Source organism: Elephantulus edwardii, unplaced genomic scaffold, assembly GCF_000299155.1.
Source record: "Elephantulus edwardii isolate Elephantulus edwardi_28Jun2011 unplaced genomic scaffold, EleEdw1.0 scaffold00290, whole genome shotgun sequence".
Classification (NCBI taxonomy): Eukaryota; Metazoa; Chordata; class Mammalia; order Macroscelidea; family Macroscelididae; genus Elephantulus; species Elephantulus edwardii.
Genome location: NW_006400040.1, coordinates 1,699,102 through 1,720,750, shown reverse-complemented (window position 1 = coordinate 1,720,750; position 21,649 = coordinate 1,699,102). Strand labels below are relative to the sequence as shown.

The window sequence follows — 21,649 nt, the reverse complement described above, 5'->3', positions numbered from 1 at the left end:
AAACTACAACACATAGACTGGATGTCTGTTTTAATAAATAAAGCATGAGAGTTGTTTTCTTTTTCTTTTTTTTAAACTATATCATAGCCTATTATTTATTTATCTAGTGCTTATTACAGCTTTCTAACAATAAGAATTGGGAAAATGACTATGTGTTTCTCAAGCCTTTAATATTTACTACCTGACCCCTTAAGAAAAAAAAATCATGAATTTCTGCTATATATTTAGGAGCCTCTAGAATTAATTTCAGTTGCATTAAAATTATGTGAAAATAAAATAAACTAGGTTGACTGCAACATGTCAATGAACATTCAAATGATCAAGAAATTCATACTGGAATTCAGATTAATAGTATTTCTTTCTGGACAGGAATTTAAAGATATGATAAAAGGTTAAAGTGGAATCAGTAGTCTTTATTTAGTTATTTGGCAAAACAAGGCTATATTTTTACTATACATAGGTAATATATAACACGTGTGTGTGTGTGTGTGTGTGTGTGTGTGTGTGTGCGCGCGCGCGCGCGCGCAAAACAGACACCTGCAAAAATCTAAACAGTAACATTCTCTGAGAAACACACAATCCATCAACAGATTGGTGTCAAAAATTATGAAATAAACATAGCCCTAAGAGTCAAATAAATCTGAATTTTATATCCTCATTCTTCTATTTATTGGTTATTTGGCTATAGACGAGTTATTTAATCTTCTTGTATCTAAAGTTCTCATTAAAAAATGGACTACCTTAAACAAAATGTTTTATAGGAATTAATGAGACAACATATGCAAAGTGTCTAATACAACAGAACTGTATAATGAACATTTGAGAAATACGATTTGTTTTAAATATTTCATTAGAAAAAAATCATTTTAAACCTTATTGACGATACGGTAAATTATAAGGACATCTATTATTCTATAGTGGCTCCCTTAACATTTTTTTAAAATATCATATTAATAAAAAAATTTATTAATAAAAAAATTTCCTTCTATCTTTAATTTTTAATAAAGAAAGGGAAGAATAGCCAATTCATAGTCATGGTTACAACTCTGAGCCTGAGATATGTGACATTTTCTTATTCTATAAAAGGAAACACTACTAATCATTCCTTCTTAAGTGGTCACTAAACAGATTTTAAGAAAAAGAAAAAAGATATTATTATGTAACTTTAAAATTTTGGAATGAACTATCATCATTCATCCTCACACATTACTGATGAGTAGACACCAACTTAAGATGACCTTCCAGTGTGTTTTCAAAGGTTGTAAACAACATAAGAGGAAAGTGTCCATCTTTTTCTTGTGGAGCAGCTGGTGGATTTAAACCACAAGAGAGGTTCTACCTTTGGGTTTAATACAAAAACTCACTAGTCTAAATGCAACTGTTATACCAGGGCTCCTGAAAATGCACTATCTGCAACTTTATCATTTACAAAAACAATTCAACATTTTTATATTCTATTCATTTCGTTTAATTGAGCCTTACTGATGGGAAAAAAGCCATAGAAAGAGTCTGATAATTTTCTATGACAACAGAATATTATTCAAATGACTTCCTGAACTTTCAAAATGTAAGCAGAAAAAGAATGAAGGAGCTAGATAAATAAAACAAATGTTACAGGACTCTCCTTTGTAATTATTATGATTCTGATGCTCCGTCTAACATACTTTGAACATGTTGTAAGGAGGGACTGGTCCTTGGGGAAGGACATCATGCTTGGTAGAGTGAAGGGACAGCGCAGGAGGGGAAGGCTCTCTCTCTATGAGGTGGATTGATTCAGTGACTGGGGCAACTGGGATGAGTTTATCGGAGATGATGCGATTGGCACAGGACAGAGCGGAGTTTAGGGCTGTTGTACATAGGGTCGCTATGAGTCACAAACGACTCGACAGCACATAACAACAACAACAACAATCATCTTTGATATTAGTTTCCTTATCTCTAAATTGGAGATAACAATTTTTCCTCATTTGGTAGGGAGAGAGGCTCCTCTCCCATTCCCCCAAAACAAGCCAGTAATTTAGTAAGATTCTGACTAATAGTTTCTACTCTGCCTTTTTGTGACTAAAGTAGAACAATGCTTCATATGGCTTTCAAAATCAGTGATCTTTGGGAAGCAGAGCATCAGACCCTTCTTTCAAGCATCTCTGAGTATATCTGAACTAGCAATCTTTTGGTTAGTAGCCGTGTTTAACCTTACCTACCAAACAAGAGGCACTAGGGAAGAAACAGAGCATATGATCTCAAAGATGTGTTACTGTTACTTTTCTGATATCTTAGAAATGTATACATATTTACAGTTTTTGTAAATAAAAAGTAAGTGATGGTCCAAAACTAACATCTTCTTTTATTTTAATTTTTATTGATATTTTAATGAAAGTTTACTGAAAACTTAGATTTCCATTCTTCACTATTGTGCAATTTCCTCCCTATTTCCCTCCCTCCAAGTATGCTTTTCTCTTTAAAAAGATTCTTTTATTGTTGCACAATTTCTTCCCACTAGGATATTTCTTCATTTTCTTCCCTCACCATACTCCTTTTATTTATTTTATGTGACAAGAGAAAATTGTGAATCAAGGAAGAAGAAACACTAAAAGCCAGAACAAGTACTTGTTTTACAAAACTGACAGTGCAATCACTTCTCACTATGGTCTAGTCTTTAGAGCAACACATGGACACTACTGAAGAAGTCAAAAAGGCTTGCGCCTTATGTCACCATGGAAGGCAGTCCTCACTTATCACAGCGAATTTTCCGGGAGACCAGATGTGGTTTCTCAGTTCTTAACACCTTCCAGGCAACTCTTCTCAGTCAGATACACATAACAAAAACAAAAAAAACAAAAACAAAAACAAAAAACAAACAAAAAAAGGAAACAAATTTGTCATGTGCTTTCTAGTGAGTGCACTGAATTAGAGGAGGGTGAGGGGTGCAGTGGCAGACAGGACTTAGAACCTGACCAATTGACCAACACAAACTCTCAGGTCTAGGCTGTGGAATCTAGGTGGGGATCTTTTCTTAAGTATTACCCTATAATTGCACAGCTTCTTCAGGAGGAGCTTGAGCCCATTACCATCATATGAATAGAACAGAAAATATACTGGCTTGTGCCCAAAATTCTGTTGATGCATACAGACCACTCTTCTTCCTTTCTGCAGTGAGACTAAATTTGATATACAAGTTAGCATGTAAAGGGAATGGAAAAAAGTAACAGCATGGGGTATCTTCATTTTATTTTAATGCCTCAAAGTCAGAACACATCTTTCTCTAAAAATGCAAATGTTATTACATAAAGTTACAGAGATAAAAGATAAAGAAATTATGTCTTTTTAAAAATACAAAGAAAGATTCCAGTAAAATTTATTTTTTCATGACCCTTGCTGATTCTGTCCTGACTTGTTGACATTTATTGTCGTTACTGTTGTTGTTATGTGCTGCTAAGGCAAACTTGACTCATAGTTGACCCTCCAGTAGGTTTTCAGAGATTATAAATAGTGTAAAAGGAGACTGCTGATTTTCTACCACAAAACAGCTAATAAATTCTAAACCACATGCCTTTGGGCTGGTAGTGCAACTCCTTACCCACTAGGTTAGCAACGCCCCCTGAGCATGAATGGAGATATGCAAATATTATTCATAATGAATAAACGTAAAATTTCACACATTTAACAATAGCTTAAAAATAATCTAAAAGCAAAATTTATTTACAACTGGATAAATTCACATTAAATATTCTAATCTAGATTCTGAATTTAAGAAAACTATCTCCCCAAAGCTATTCCACAAATAACCGTTATACTATCTCTTTGATAAAACAGATATTCTAAGTACTGGTTATTTATAAGTGATGTTTTGATCATGTCTAGATATTTTAAAATTCATTACATGAAGGGCTGCAGAAAGACCATCTATGTAACTTGAGTTCTTATTACATGATCATGTATGCGCTATGCAGGAAAAGGGAGTCTCTAGCACTTTCTCTTGCTAGAAACAAAGAGTTAGCGTATACTACTAAACATTTTCAAACAGTTTCTAAGGAAAAGCAAAGAAATACATTTGGGGAGCTTGGAATAAAATATCATGAGAGTATTTTGTTTATTCTTGTTTTATTTCAATAACTGTTATCATTATTTTAAAAACAAAATATTTTAAGAGGGTTTTTTTTAAAGAGTAGTAGTTTAAGACTCCTTCCTTTATATAAATTTCATCAACTTTGTGCTCTGATGTCTGTGATATGATCTTTAAACTCAAGGAATGTCCATTCTTAATGTCAGGTTTTTTTGATCTTAGAAACACAAGAAAGGCTTCTTTCTGACTTCACAGAATGGTCTGTGACTCCTCAAGAGACAACTACTGAAATAAGTATTTAAAAGAAATTTTTAAAGACAAAAAGTATATAACTCTTTAATTCTCGAGTCACTCTTCAAATAAGTGTGGAAAAGTATTACCTTAATGATAGTCTAATACATCTTATTAAGAAACCAGTTGCTAAGGAGTCAGTTCTAATGATGACACCATATATGTCAGAGTAGAACTTCCATAAGGTTTTCAAATGTTGAAACAGATGTCCAGGCTTTACTTCTGAGGTGCCTCTGGGTAGATTCTAACCTTCAACTCTCATTTGTTGGCCAAGTACATTAAGGGTATGCACTATCTGGACCCTCCCTAACATCTTCAACCTCAAAACAACCCATTAGGGAGCTCTGGTGGTGGTGTTTGTAGCACACTGCATGCCAGCCAAAACTAAACCTACGGTCTGTCATCAAGTCCATTCTGACTCACAGTGACTCAGGCTGTAAATCTTTTTTTTTTGTAATTATTATTATTGATATTTTAATGGAAATTTATCAAATCCAATAATTGGATTTCCATTCATTCATTTTTGTATATTTTCCTCCTTGGCCCCCTACGTTAACTTTTCTTTCATTGTTATACAGCCCATCCCCCCACCCCCCGGCCACTTTACTGTGCAGCTCTTATTCTGGACTCTTGTCATACCAATAATACCTAATCATATATGCCTTTTATACAGTTCTCTCCCTCGCCTCGTCTTGTTTCAATTCTGTGTACAATATTTATGCCCTCTTTTCTTAGTTTCCTCCCAACTCCCATGTCAATCCTATTTTATAACAGTGGTATCATGCAGTATTTGTCTTTTTGTGACTGAGATATTCCACTCAGCATAATGTCCTCTATTGTTACCCATTTTGTATAATATTTCATGAAGCTGTAAATCTTATGGCAAGGAAATCAATCTTATGGCCTCATCTTGGTCCCACAGAGTAACTGGTGGGTTCATGTGGTGAACCTTTTGGTCAGCAGCCCAACATTTAACCAAATATGCTACCACAGCTTTTTAAATACATCTACCTTAATGGAAGGAAATTCAATTAGTGTATGGATTCAAAATATCAAGTTCAAAGAAGGAGTCTGATTTTGTAAAATTGACATGTCTTTCCAAAAAGTTAGTTTGTATCTTTAAGTCCTTATACCAAGACCTAAGAGGACCTACATGAAAATAAATAAGTTAAATGCTATGCAAATAATGCATTTAAAAGAATTTTAGATGAAAAGAGTTCTTCTATATTGCTAACCAAAAAAGAGTGAGGGTTTGAATCTATCAGCTGTTCCATTAGAGCAGGAGAAGCAATCACAAGCCCAAGGAAGGCAGCGATGAGTCAGAAAGTCAGAACCAACTCAATGGTAGTAGGTGAATTTAAATTAATTTTTTCTAAGATCAATATATGAAGTCCTCAAGAAAGTAAGCATTAAAGAAATTCAGGCTGATTTCAAAACAATATAAAATACATACCAATGAAATTCTTTGACAACTTATTTTCTAAGCAATGCAAATGTCATTTAAGAACTTGGGGAAAACAATATACATTGTGTTCTAAGTGTTCTCTGTGCTTTTCTTATAGGAGGGCTTTTTTTTTTTTACTTTTTTAAATTATTCATTTAAATGAAAGTTTACGGAGACTTAGGGTTTCCAGTCATTCATTGTTGCACTTTTCTCTCCGCCCACTCCTTCCTCCCAGTTAGCTCTTCTCTTTGAAAAGTAAAGGAAAAATTCTTTCATTGTTATGCAATCTCTCCCTCCAAGTCCACTCCACTATGCAGCCTTCATTCTGGACTCCTGACATGACAATAATGCCGAATCATGTATCCCTTTTAAACAGTTCTTTCCCTCATCTGTTTCAATGCAGTATACATAATTTATCCCACCTTTCTCAGTCTCCCCCCAACCCCAATGCCAGTCTCATTTTACAACAGTGGCACTATGTCCTTATGTGACTGAGATATTTCATTCAGCATAATGTCGTCCAGAGGCACTCACTCCGTATAATATTTCATGAGTGTCTTGTTTTTCAAAGCAGCATAGTATTCTATTGTGTGAATATACCACAGCTTCTCTATCCATTTGTTTGTTGATGGGCACTTAGGTTGTTAACAACTCTTTGCTATTGTGAACAAAGCCGGGATAAACATGGGTGTGCATATATCTGCTTGGGTGGCAGTTATGGTTTGTTTGGGGTATACTGCCAGTAGTGGAATTGCTGGGTCAAAATGGTATTTCTATTTACAACTTTTTGAGAAAGCACTATACAGCCTTCCATAGTGGTTGCACCATTTTACACTCCCACCAGCAGTGAATACAAGTTCCGGTTTCTCCACAACCTCATTAGCATTTGTCATTTGCTGTTCTGTTAAATTTTGCTATTCTTACTAGGGTGAGAAGATATATCATAGTTGTTTTGATTTGCATCGCACTGAGATCTAGGGATTTTGAACATTTTTTCCATGTGTTTGTTTGATAAGGGCCATTTTTTTAAATAAATTACTACTTAAGAAAAAGTAGGAGAAAAGACATTTCTTCACTTTATTTATTAGGACTCTTGTGGCTAGGTTTTTTATTTTATTTTCTCTGCATTTGACTACCTTTCTTCTTCCTTAAAAATATCAAAATGTCTTACTTTTTACACAGTTATGATCGAAAAGGTAAGAGTTAAGTTTTTTCCTCCTCATTTTCCTCAACACAGGTAATCACAACAATTTTATTTCACAAGTTCTGAGAACGTATCACATAGAGAGGTGCTGTACCAACTAAATATAGTACTTCTATTGCCTTATTTAGTCCTCAAAATTACCATGGGCTCTTCTCCTTACTTATCAACTATCTCATTACCCAGCATTTCTCCTTTATAACAACAATTAAAAAAACTATTATCCAAATGTTCTTCTAGCAGTAACAAAAGAGGAAGCATGAGGCAATAAAACACTGATTTTTATGGTTAAGGTTCTATATCAGCTTGTCTAGGACATGGTTCTCAGTTGTATAATACTTACGTAATGATATAATCTGAACTGATCATCCTTTATTTTCCCATAACACTGACTTTGAATGGTGATCTGGTATTTGGAAGCGAATCATGTTGATAAGTGGAGAGAAGATGTGTTATCAGTCTTCTTACATATGAATGCATGGAACAGGACTAACGTGTTTAAAAAAATATACTTAAACTCACAAAGAGGAGCTAGGAAGAGAGAATGCAATTGGATTTGACTGAGATTTAGAAAATAAAATGTATTTAAAAATCACTGTAATTATTATGATGCTGTACTTAAGTCAAACAAAAATGGAATAGTTAACACATCAAATTGCTGACAGCACCTTAACATTACCATGAACTGGCTGTCTATAAAATTATTTTGTTGATATGAGAGCTGGTGACAGCAAAAGCTAACAGGTGAGAGAGTGTGAGAAAAGAAATTACATGAAGGAGAAAAGGTGCTAAAACCGGAGTCTGCAGAAACTCACTGTAATCTCAAATGGATTTGAAAACAAAGCCTTCACACTACAGACCTTTCCTCTACTCTAGGTTCCCGGAAAGCCACTTACCTAATTTTCCTAAAGTCTGGGGGCAAGGGGCGGGAGGAGAAGCTCATAGCCCTCCAACTGCAATAGATTCATACCTGAGCTGACCCTCGAGTGGATTTTACAGACTGTAAATCTCATGGAGGAGAAAGATCTCCACTGGTGGATTCAAATGTCTCAAGAGAGGATTCACCTGTAGGTTAGTAGAGCAACTCCCTATGAACTATACCACCAGAGCTTCCCCAAAGCCTGAAAAGCACTGATTAGTGCTGAAATCTATGAAGAAGCACAAGAATTCCTTTAAAATTATTAAGAGAGAAATGGTAAAGTGCAAGCTCGCCTTCACTATATAGTTAATTGTTACAATAGATCATACATTCCCTGAGTTCTCAGTATCTGATCTAGTAGAGAACATTTCTAATGGTTACTGGAATGGCAGAGTGGACTACAGCTCAGAGGTCTCTAGGTCGTTGAATAAATCACTAACCTATGCCTTGTTCCATCTGTAAAATTAGTTTACAATATTTAATATGTCTAAGGCTCTCCCCACTTCTGAAATTATGTCTACATGTTCCTCTCTGTTCAGCCCTGTCCAAGAATCTTAGTTTCTCAAGAAAATTATTTACATCACATTTATTGATATATCTGTCTTTAAGACAGCTGACATTTACAAAGTACTTCATTTTTAAAAAAAACTCTTGAATTAATGTTTCTTTAATTGCCTCAATGAACAATTGAAATTCTTATGTATCAATTTCTTCTTAAAATTTTACTGTTATTCTTGATCCCCTGCCATTTTTTTTTATAATTTAGGTTGTTTATTTTTCATTTCAATAAACATCTACAGAGATTTTGGAATTCCATTCATTCATTGTTGCACCCTTCTCCCCGCACAAACCCCCCCCCGTTTGCGCCTCTCCTTGAAAAGTAAAAGAAAATATATATTTGGGGGCAGGGGGTGGGGTTTGGGGAGGTGCGGGGGTGATTGTGTCCCCTGCCATTTTAAAAGAATACATTCTACTTTGCAATTCTCTTCCTTTTCCTTACTGCTCTTTTCATAAATTTTTCTTTTTCTTTTCCTGTCTTCGTAGTCTAGTTAATACTGAATGCTCTCTCTTGACATATAATCTTGCACATTCCTAGTTTTAAAAATTATTTTCTGATTAACTCTTTTTCTTCCTTATTATGTTCTTTCCTCCAGTATTTTTCCTACACTTTTCTTTCCTTGGTTTTTTCCTCCTTAAGAATCTATGTCAAGGACTCAACTGTATTTTAGGAAAATAATACTTTCTCAAACAGAATTGCTGTTATTATCACAGCTCTGTGTCTCACTAAGTTTAGGAGGAAAGGTAGGCTTTGGGGGGTTCTGTACATGAATATACGATAAGAAGTATAACTATCATGCTTCATGAAGGTTACCTGTATGTCAGTCAGATCAAATCTATCAACACTCATAGCATGTGGTTAGTATGGAAGGATGTTGGGAAGTAGAAGAAATATTCACCAATCAGTTCTAAGCTAAGCAGGCAGGACAACTGAATCATTTACCGTTCAGTAGTTTCAGTTCCAAGAAACAAAGGCAATTCAATCTGCTTACAACAGGAAAGGCTCATATAACTTGAAATGCGTAAGTTTCCACCCAAAAAACCCCACATTCTTTCAGTCTGCATTATCTTCCATGATGTCGTTGATACGTGCTGTTGAGTATGACTCACAGTGACCATATGAACAGATATGAACTCAGACCTATCCTTTGCCATCCTCATGGTTTCTGATATATTTGACCTCATTGCAGCAGCTTTAATCCATCTTTCTCCATCACTCCACCTCTCCAAGCATGATGTCCCTTTCCATGTAATAGTCTCTCCTATGAAGCTTTGTTGTCCTTTTTTTCCTTTTTTAATTGTTTCTGTATTATTTTAAAAAATTTATACTGGTTATTGATAAAATGTGTATACACTGTTTTTCACACCGGATCTTTCCTAGCTCCTTCACCACCACCCGCTCCATCCATCAAAGTGTGCAATCTTATGATTAACGCACCCCCTTAGGATCCACATACTCGTTCTACAATAATGGTGTTATATCGGCTGTGAGTGACCTCTCAAGAGTACTGAAGAGCAACGATGTCAGGCTGGAGACGAAGGTGTGCCTGATCCAGGCTATAGTCTTCGCAGTTAAGTGCTATGCATCAGAGAGTTGGACAGTGAATAGGGCTGATAGAAAGAGGATTGATGCCTTTGAGCTGTGGTTGCTGGAGAAGAGTGTTGAATATACCATGGACTGCTAGGAGAACAAACAGGTTTGTCCTGGAGAGGGTGAAGCCAGAGTGTTCCCTGGAGTCAAGGATTCTGAAGCTTTCTCTGACATATTTTGGGCATGTTGCAAGGAGGGACTGGTCCTTGGAAAGGGACATCATGTTTGGCAGAGTGGAGGGGAAGCGAAGGAGAGGAAGACCTTTGGTGAGATGGATCGATTCTGTGACTGGACCGGTGGGAACAAGTGTGTTTGAGATGGCTAGGTTGGCACAGGATAGAACAGCATTTAGAGCTCTTGTACATAGGGTCGCTATGAGTCGCAAGTGACTCGATGGCACATAACAACAACAACAATCTTTATAGGATTGAGTTATTTCACTCAGCATAATGCTTTCCAGTCCCTCCCATGTTAGGTAATAGTTTAAAAAATACTGCTCCCGCATTCTTCATAGTATTTCATCATGTGAATGAACCATAATTTCTCAATCTATCTGATTGTGGTTGGACATTTGGGCTGTTACCATGTTTTTCCAATGGTGAGTAACGCTGCTATGAACACTGGTGTACAAGTCTCTGTGTCTGACTTCTCATTCTCTCAGCGTACATTCCAAGCAGGAGAACAGCTTTTCCATATGGAATCTCTGTGTGTTTGAGGAAGCACCAAACTTCCAAGGAGCACTCTGTCTGCACTTTTTCCAAGACCTATCTGTTTTTTCGTTGTCCATGTGACATTCAATATTCTTCTCCAACACCACAGTTCAAAAGCATCAATTCTACTTCTTTCATCTTTATTCACTGTCTGGCTCTCAGAAGCATAGTAAATGCCTGAAAAGACCATGGCCTAAATCTAGTGCACCTTAGTCCTCAAACTAATATCCTTGCTCCTCAAGAGTTTGCAGAGGTTTCTGACTGCAGATTCCCAGTGTAATACATCTCCTGATCTCTTGACTGGTGGCATCAAAGGTGTTGATTGTGGATCCCAAGTAAGATGAAGTCATTGACAGTCTCAATCTGCTTTTCACATATCGTGATGTTGCCTATTAGTCTAGTGGTGAGAATTTCTGTTTTCTTGACGTTGAGAGGCAATTCATTTGAAGGCTGTATTCTTTGATCTTCTGCAGCAAGAGTTTCAAGTCCTCTTCATTTCAGCAAGCAAAGTTGTGTCATCTGCATAATGTATGTTATTGATGAGTCTTCCTATAATCCTGATGCCATAACTTCTATCTGCATAGCCTTCTATCATATCAGCTATAGTCCAACCATGCCTGTTTCAGTTAGTTTTACAGATTCTCAGACTAAATGCCTCCTTGCTCATATAAAACAAGGAAAAAACCCTGGTTTTAGCCATAAGAAGCCCTGCTGGCAGTGTGTTACATGTTGGGCTGCTAACAGAAAAACTGGTATTTCAAATCCCCTAGCTGTTCTGTGAGAGAAAGATAAAGGAGTATACTCCTATTAAGATTTACAGCCTTGGAAACTCAGTGGAGAGTCGCAATGAGTCAGAAATCACTTTGAAGAAGTAGTTTTGTTTCGGTCTTGACTATATACTGCTGAAAAAATTACCATGGAAAGCAAGATGCAGTGATTTGTAATCCCAGTCTATATATTACCTTTGGGGACAGGGTAGACATGATTTCAGAGAAGGTTCAAAGAGGAATGAAAAACTGAGAAGCCACCAGCAGATGCCCACTGAATACTGCATGAAGCACAAGTGAAAGATAGTACAAAATAAAAAGTAATCATTTCCAATGTGTGTTCTTTTCTAGAGAGTTACTTTGGTAATTTAAGATTACAATTACAAATAAATATATCTTACAAAAAGGGAATACTTCTGCATTTTTAAATAATTCCTTGGTAAACTCTGCTTGCTGTGACCCTAGCACAGGTATGTACTGTCATGACTATTTAATAATTTAAACGTTAATATAATTAAATAATGAAAAGAAAAAAGTAACAATGATGAATTCCTTCAAATGACTATTTTACTTTTTTAGAAAGGAATGGTATAAACTCAGAATTGACTCATCAGTCACTAACAATTGACAATAAAAACTCCGTTTAAATAAATATAAGGACAAAATTACTTTTCAATAAGAAGAGACATATTGTATAAATGAGTACTGTCTTTCTTGTCTCCTACTCCTAATTTCAATACATCACTTTTGGCTAAACAGTAAGTTTTTAAAGGCCAAGATATTAACAACTGAAGATACAGAAAAGTCATATGTCGTCATTTGCAAGTAGGAAGGTGAGGGTCATTTTTCTAGTGGTAGTTATTTGCTAATAAATAGATCATACAATAAATAAATGCCATTTCTTTGTCCTCACTCCCTTTCCACCACCCCAAAATGAAGCCTGGTACATTTTTTTAGAGCTTCTGGATGTTAATTTCACACAAATAACAAGTAGATTTTCTCTTATTTTCTTAGCACTTAAAAAAATAGAATGTTATCTGCAACAATGAGTCATCAGCCACTGCAGCTCCACGACACCCAGACCTTTCTCTATCTCTGTAGCTCTTCAAAAGGAGAAGACTATCATTTAATGACACACATAAATCCCTGCACTGCATGGCTGCAAAACATAATTAATTCTGGCCTTTTTATGCTTAATGAACACCTTCCCCACATAACAGCAGTGGGTTTGAGCTTCTTGTGTGTACCGAAAAAAGGAGAAGAAAAGCCCCAGTCTTTTTCCAGTTCTAGTTCTACTCAAAGTGTTCTCTAGACACACGTTCACGTACTCTGCCTTTACTACTTCAAAATATGTCTTATAACAACCAAGCTTTGCTAAAGAAAACTCACAACCACCTGTACGAGCGGTTTATTAACTTTTTAAAGTGTAGAATGGTACGTTTTAAAAATTCTTAGAAATAAACTACTTGTTTTTACTTTCCAACTTGCATCTACCAAGCAAAGGTATTTAGAAGGCATAATTATTTAGCTGTAGCTGCTGAACAGCATTTCCTTTTATTAAGTTTTTTTAAAAAATATTTCAATACATACTAACATGTTGTATTAGAGAAGATAGCATTCCATTAATAATATTTAAAAAATAATCTTAAGGCTTAATTGTAAAGCACAACATTAATAAATTTTCAAAAATAAAATGTAACTGATTTAATTTTAATTATTTTAGACCTACATGAGCAATAGTAAAAGCAAATGCCCTTTTCTGAAGAAATTTCTACTGCTATGGATGCAGTCCCTTGAGTAAATTACAACACTACATAGAACAAATGAATAAAAAAAATCTAGAATACCTCTCACCTGTTTTGGGGTAACTCCAGGCATTCGAATATCCAATGCAAAATCTGATGAGTCAATTGGAATTACTGGTCTGGAGGTACATTCATTGGGAAATGATTTGGTAGTTTCTTTAAACCTTAAAAAGACAATTTCAATATCCTTTAATATAAGAAGGGGGAAAATGAAATTCCATGATTTTAAGATTAAATAGTATTGATACCCAATAAAAACCCTACCCATGTATTGATCATATAGTGGTCTAAAACATTCTCAGAACTGCAGCAAAACCAATATAGGCTCAGTTGGTAAACAAATTATAATCAAGATAGCCTAGCAGATTACATTTTAACTTGAATTCAACAAAAACTTGTAAAAATATATGTGTGTTACTGACTGAAGACAGTGTATATAAAATAGAAATTATTATAGGTGTACCCATTTCCTAATGGTAGAAATACTAACCTTAACTCTGCAAAAAATAGTGTAACTATTATATAAATGTGAGTTTTACCAGTGAGAAACCAAACAAATCCAGCAATAATCTTCCCAGGCAGAGTTGTTTGAAAGGAAAGAAGAGGGGGGGGGGCCAAAACGGCTATGTGATTACAAATGTACAAGAGTATAAATATTTAATAAGGTAATTATGAGGAGTGTGTATCCAGCTCACTGTTTTCTTGTGAGCTATTACTGCCCATGATGTTTTTCCCACCACTGATCTGTCTTGATATTTCACCCTTCAAGCTGTTAAAAACAAGAAAGCATCCAAGTCTAAACGACTGTACTGCAGTTTCTGGAATATCTCCCTAAGAGGGAGTGATTAGTATGGGGAATCAGAACTTCTAATTGGAGTTTTGAGAGCCAGGACAGCTTGGCTACAATACAAGTAGGCTTCTCCCATATGGGGGGGGGGGGGAGAGACGACTTTACAAGAAGTTACTGTGCTAAGACATCCAAGTCGTTTCAGTAAAGTAAATAAACCTCGCGTATGTCTCTAACACATAAGGGTCGTAAAAGTGACTACATTTCTCAACAGCATGCACAGAAAACACCCAAACATTTCCTCTGTGGAAAGAAAGATACCCACCTCTTAAAGACAGAAAGTGGGCTTCTGTAGCTGAAACAGCTGCTTTGAAAGAGCAGGAGGAGAAGCAGCCGGCAAAGAGCGCGGCCAGCCATGTCCACGCTGCTCCGGCCCCGCGGGGAGATCAGCGGGCAGCGCAGCGCGGGCTGGGCCGGCGGTCGGGCAGCGGCGCCACCAGCAGCCGCTACTTCATGGCCCGGGCGCGGCGGGCGTCCTGCGGTGGCCACACACCATCTGCCTAGGAGAGCCGCGAGCAAGACAGGGCGAGGTGTCTAGATCAGGAGCTGCAGGCAGACACCAGTGCGAAGGCGGTACTTTTGTCCAGTCCACAAGCGGAAGCTTTCCTCCCTCCAGAGCTGCTGCTTGTTTTCCCTCCCCCTGGTGTTGGGGCTAGGCATGCGAGCTCCTTATCACTCCGGAATGACAGGGGCTGTGAGGGCTATCACAAGAACCCGCGTCAGTCATCATTCAGAACCTGCAAAAATAGAAGCAGATAATGGATGACTAACACATTACAGCATTTGTCCTCAGCAAATCCCGGTTGAGTTTTTTTTTAATATATTACCAGTTTCCCTCAGCTTGAGCCCAAGCCGGAGGAAAATGCTGGTCTGTTGATCTTGCTACCCTAGAAACACCCCCACAATTTTATAAGCCCCCCAAACCCTTTATGCCTTTTGCTCTACCTTCCTCTCTCTCACATCCACTCTCCTGTTTTCTTTTCTTACTTCTTCCCCCTTTTCTCTCACATGTACCCCACTCTCTATTTCTTTTCCTTACTTCCTTTATCATTCCCTTGTATTACCTAAAATATATTTAATACCTTTGTTGCATATTAAAAAAAGTTATTCACACAAATAGCAGACAAAGGCACAAGGGAGAAAAGGGGGGTGGAAATGAAGACAAGCAGAGACAAAGCACTTGGATACAACAGTAATCAGAGTGAAAAAAGACTTTGAGAACAAAGGCATGTTTCTATCTATGCACCACATAGCTACAGATCTAAGGATATGATACCCCCTGCCAAGAACTCACTATGATCATCAGGAAAGTAATCACTTGAGTTCTGAGAATTATCTTAAACCTCAAATCTACAATTAATATGGTACTGCATATGGAATGTAAAAGCTCATTAAGAAATCTTGCAGGTGATCTGCAAAACAATACTTTCCAGTTCATCAGGCATACTTCTCAAAAGATACTCTTTCTTAAAGTTTGAAAATTTAAAACAGGATAAGAAACAGTAGGGGGCATCAACAGCTGGCCCCTAGCTGGATTTTATCTACAAAAGGTATGATCATGAACTTCATATTAATATGAATGAGAGGCCAAGCAGAACTAGGGAAACATATTAACATTTTACAAAGACAACTCAACTAGTCTAAAATTAAAAAATACACAGGCTTTGACTTCACAGTTGTTCTTAATATATTTCAGACTATGTATCAAGTTTGTAAATTGGAGTCAGAAGGTACTATTTATTTCACAATATAAAAAATACATTTGAAGGAAAGAGATTTTTTACAGTTTTCTTTAAATCAGTAATTATAAATATCAATGAGGAATTCCAAACTAATCCATTTACAATCAAGTAAAAATAAAAAATTAAGTTTATACAGAAGAAAAAAAATCAAGTTTATATAGACGAGCTCCAAAATACAGGGTCTTTTAAATTACCCTTTTGGAACACTAAGGCTACTGTAAGAAAAAGGGGGGAAAACCCAAAAAAAATGTAAAAACTATGAGCCAATCTCAAAGCAAATGAGTGGTCTTCATGGTAAGGAATTTCTTACAAGAAACACAATTTACACCCAATAGAAATAACACATGATTAAATATTCCAGGAATCCAAGGATGTGGGGGCTCCCTAGCATCTATGGATCAGAGTTAATTTACATATGCAAAGGTATTTTAAAAGATTGATGATACTTGTTTAAACTTTCTCTTTGGCTTGCTGTTTGAGCTTTCAGAAACAACAACAACAAAATCTCCTTATCCTGTGGGTGGATAATGGAAGAACTCCTTGGGAGTAAGAGAAAGAATTGGTCTGAAGGCTATGCTACTGCCTTTGCCAGCAACAAAGCATTATCCTGTCAAATAACAATACAATACTTAATATTCCCATAAATTATTTTTTTAAAAAAATACATGTGGAGATGGGATTAAATTTTATTATTTCATGCAGAACAGGATTCAAGGACAGTCCTACTTCAAGGTAGCAAGGCGATTTGGTAGTATATAAACACTTGAAAACAAATTTAGTATTAAAAGTCTCTAACAGGAACACACCCTAGCTTAAAAAAAATCCCACTTTTTATTTGATTGATTTTGTTTATGTTTGAAGTCGCTAAGCTACAAACTAACAGAAAAGGGAATTAAAGCTTTGGATGGAAGCAAAGTTGATTTCTGCATCCAAAAAGAGAATAAAAGATTTTATAGAAATGAAAGCTAACACTAGGCCCTTAATCACCTGTGGTTCTTGATGCCTTGTAAAATAAAGGCAGCACACAAATTATCTTATGAAAAGAACATGCATAACCATTTCTTTCCCTTTTTTAAATCCTAATTGTTCAACCACAACAACTAATTGTAGAACAGATAATATTAAAATCTGAAGATAGTAAAAACTAAAAATAAAATTCTCCTAAAATAATTTATTTACTTATGCAGAGATAAAACACTTCATTCTATGTTGAGACATTATAAAGTGAAAAGAAAGTGCAGTGGATTGGGGGAAAAAGACATTACATAATTAATATAAGATATTCAGATATAAGGTATCAGATCAAGGGCTGGACAATGGAAGATAGATGTTGATAGGATTGGGTAGAAGTGGATGGGTATCCTGGTAGATGGTGGAGCAGGGAAATAAGTGGCTAAAGACACATGTGCCAAAGGCAGGGACAACACTGATACTAATAGTTAACTCCACAATAAGGGATATATCTTTTACTTTTTCTGTAAAATGCTGGGCTGTCTTATATTTCTCTAAATCTTAACATTCAGATTAAGATAGACTAGGAAGAAGGATTGACCATCCACTTCTGAAATAGCAGGCCTCTGAAAACACTATGTACAAAAGAACACATATAGAATAACAGGGCAACTGAGGTGCAGTTTTCAAGTATGGAAATACAAAGGAAGAGGAACAGTTGTAAGCGGACACTGGTGATTAGGACATGGAATGTGAGAACCATGAATGTAGGAAAATTAGATATTACTAAAGAAGAAATGGAACACATAAATACTGACATACTAGAAATTGGTGAGATGAGATGGACTGGTTGGGGCATTTTGAGTCAGATGATCATATGATATATTACTCTGGACATGAAAAGGTGAGGGAAAAATGGAGTTGCTTTCATAGTTAAGAAAGTCATTTCTAGATCCATCTTGAAGTGCAATATTGTGAGTGACAGGATAATATCCATACGCATAAAAAGAAGTCCAGTGAATACCACTATCATTCAGATATATGCACCAACAACCAGAGCCAAAGAGGAGGAAATAGAAGATTTTTACCAACTTTTACAGTCAGATAGATCAAACATGCAATCAAGATGCATTGATAATAATGGGTGACTGGAATGCAAAAGTTGGGAACAGAGAAAAAGATTCAGTAGTTGGAAAACATGGGCTCGGTGACAGAAATGAAGCTGGAGATAGAATGATTGAATTTTGCACAATGACTTATTCATTGCAAATATATTTTTAAGAGACACAAAAACACAGATTATATACATGGATTTCACCTGATGCTATGCATAGAAATCAGATTGATTACATCTGTGGAAAGAACCGCTGGAGAAGCTCAATATCAGCTGTGAAAACTAGGCCAGGAGCTGACTGTGGAACAGACCACCAACTACTCATATGCAAGATCAAGCCTAAGCTGAAGAAAATTAAACCAAGCCCAGGGGAACCAAAATATGACTTTGAGTCTATCACACCTGAATTTCAGAACCATCTTAGGAACAGGTTTGAGGCCTTCAACACTAATGATCAAAGTCAGATGACTTGTGGGAGGATATCAAGGGTATCATCCAGGAAGAGTGCAGTCATTGCAATGACAGAAGAGGAAGAGAAGACCAAAATGGATGTCAAAAGAGACTCTGAAAATTGCACTCGAGTGCAGAGAAGCCAAAACAGAAGGAAGAATTCAAGATAATTAAGAGTTGAATAGAAGATTTCAAAAGGCAGCACGGGATGACAAAGTAAAATATTACAATGAAATGTGTAAGGAGTTGGAGTCAGAAAATCAAAAGGGCCGAACTCGCTCAGCATTTCTTAGGCTCAGGGAACTGAAGAACAAATTCAAACCTCGAGTTGTTATAATCAAGGGTAGAATCTTAAATGATGCAGAAAGAATTAAAAGAAGATGGAAAGAACATACTGAGTCACTGTACTAAAAGGAATTGGCAGACACAGAAGAATTTCATGAAACAACATATGAGCAAGAGACTATGGTGATGAAGGAAGAAGTTCAGGTGGCTTTGAGGGAAATGCCAAAAAATACGGCTCCAGGAATAGATGGTATACCAATTGACATATTTCAGCTAACAGATGCTTCCCTGGATGTGCTCACCAGAAATTGTGCCAAGAAATCTGGAGAAAAACCACTTGGCCAACTGACTGGAAGAGATCTATACTTGTTCCCATCCCAAAGAAGGGTGACCCAACAGAGTGTGGAAACTATAGAACAATATCATTGATTTCACATGCAAGCAAGATTCTACTGAAGATTATCCAAAAACTATTGGAACAGTACATCAGCAGAGAAATGCCAGAAATCCAGGCTGGGTTTAGAAGGGGTCGTGTTACTAGGGATATTGTGGCTAATGTTAGATGGATCTTAGCTGAAAGCAAGAAATACCAGAGGAATGTGTATCTGTGTTTCATTGATTATGCAAAGGCGTTTGATTGCGTGGATCATAATAAATCGTGGCTGACTCTGAGAAGAATGGTAATCCTAGAACACTTGATCGTGCTAATGAGAAACCTATACTTGGACCAAGAGGCAGTCGTCAGAGCAGAGAAAGGAAACACCGCATGGTTCAAAATTGGGAAGGGCGTATGCCAGGGATGTGTCCTTTCTCCATACCTTTTCAAGTTGTATGCAGAACAGATTATCTGGGAGGCTGGACTCTATGAGGAGAAATGTGGGGTCAAGATTGGTGGAAGATCTATCAACGATCTGCGATAAGCAGATGACACAACCCTGCTTGCTGAAGCTGAGGAGGACCTAAAGCGCTTGCTGCAGAGGGTCAAGGAATGTAGCCTCCAATATGGACTGAGGCTCAATGTCAAGAAGACAAAGATTCTCACCCCTGAACCAATTGGCAGCATCAGGATGCATGGTGAAGAGATTGAGATTATTCACAGCTTTAGTTTGTGTGGCTCCACAGTCAACACTCTTAGCACCAGTAGCCAGGAAATTAAAAGACGTATTGCGATGGGAAAGTCTGCTGTTAGGGACATCTCCAAAGTACTGAAGAGCAATGGTGTCTCTCTGGAGACTATGGTATGTCTGATACAGGCCATGCATGGTCTTTGCAATCACTTGTTATGCTTCAGAGAGTTAGACAATGACTAAGGAGGATAGAACCAGAATTGATGCCTTTGAGCTGTGATTCTAGAGAAGAGTATTGAGGGTATCATGGACTGCTAGGAAAACAAACAGATTCATCCTGGGAAGGGTTAAACGGGGTGGCTCCTCGGAGGCAAGGACTCTGAGGCTTCGTCTAACATACTATGGACATGCTCTAAGGAGGTACAGGTCTTTGGAGAGGGACATCATGCTTTGGAGGGTGGAGGGACAGCGCAGGAGGGGAAGGCCCTCTATGAGGTGGATTGATTCAGTAACTGGGGTAATAGGGGTGGGAGTGTCAGAGACAATGCGATTGGCACAGGAGACAGCAGAGTTTAAGGCGGCTGTACATAGGATCGCTATGAGTTGCAAGCCCCTCGACGGCACATAACAAGAACAACTAATTGTTCAACTACAACAACTAATTATAGAACAGATAGTATTAAAATCTTAGTCTTAAGATATTAAAATAAAATTAAAAATAAAAATCTCCTAAAATAATTTATTTACTTATGCAGAGATAAAACATTTCATTCTATGTGGAGACATTACAAAGTGAAAATAAAGTGCAGTGTATTGGTGGGTGGGGAAGACATTACATAATTAACATAAGGTATAGCCATTGGGGTTTGTGTACCATGGACTTAGAACTCACTCTCAGTGGATCCTCAAAAAGGTCTCGGACAGATGAGGGAGAGAACAGTTTAAAAGCATTATAGGGTATTATGATTATCATAAGAGTCCGGAATGAAGGTTGCAGAGTGGAGTATACTTGGGGTGGGGGTGGCGGGTGGGGGGGAATTGTATACCAAGAAAAGAATTTTTCTTTTACTTTTCAAAGAGAAGAGCAAACTGGGGGTGGGGGAGGCAGGGAGAAAAGTGCCACAATGAATGAACAGAAATCCAAAATCTCTGTAAATATTCATTGAAATTATCAATAAAAAATTTTTTAAAATTGTTTTGAAAGCAATAAATCACACAGGAGGACAGATTACTCATATATAGCTTGGATTCAAACCATACTCCTTTGGGTTGGTAGTACAACTACTTACCGCTAGAAAAATATAAAAGGGGCTTGAGAATTTTGGAGATAAAAAGATCATTTTGGCTATCATAAATCTCAATGGTATAGAATAGATTTCAACTCAGAGTGACCCTGTGGAGCAGAGCAAACCTGGCCTTTAGGGTTTCCACGGCTGAAAATCTTGGGAGCAAACTTTCTAGGGACTTGTAGATTAGACTCACTGACCTAGTAGCCAAGTACCATAACCACAGTGCCACCAGGGTAAATAAAATATCATAAGGAGGCCAAATAAAAAGACAAAAGCAAAAGCTGATTTTAATGGAAGATGTGATTATTGTGTAGCATATAGAGGCAGGCTAGGCTAGAGTTTCCACAGTGGGAGTTGAACAATGAGCATCCCAGGAAAGAATAACTGAAGTGGCAAAGAAGCCCAGGGGCAACAGAGGCTTGCATGAAAAACAAGCAACAGAGTGTCTGCCTTTCACACTGAAGACTCACTTTTATTTATAATAAAAGGCCAACAGTCTTTTTAAATATCTATAGATTCTGCAGGTAAAAATAACTTGTAGTTTACACCTGTACA

General features: G+C 36.9%; 1 protein-coding gene across 6 annotated transcripts in view; it reads right to left on the bottom strand.

Moving 5' to 3' along the window:
• PAM (peptidylglycine alpha-amidating monooxygenase) overlaps positions 1 to 14,933 on the bottom strand; it is a 313,806-nt gene extending 298,873 nt beyond the window's left edge. For 5 of the 6 annotated variants that reach the window (XM_006900674.1, XM_006900675.1, XM_006900676.1 and 2 more), the window contains exons 1-2: positions 14,462 to 14,933; positions 13,399 to 13,513 (exon numbers count right to left, since the gene is read on the bottom strand). In XM_006900674.1, the coding sequence (XP_006900736.1) occupies positions 13,399 to 13,513; positions 14,462 to 14,553 (207 nt within the window). In that variant the 5' untranslated portion in view covers positions 14,554 to 14,933. The remainder of the gene's footprint in view (positions 1 to 13,398; positions 13,514 to 14,461) is intronic. The other variant, XM_006900678.1, reaches the window with a different exon arrangement.
• Between the last annotated feature and the right edge of the window lie 6,716 nt (positions 14,934 to 21,649).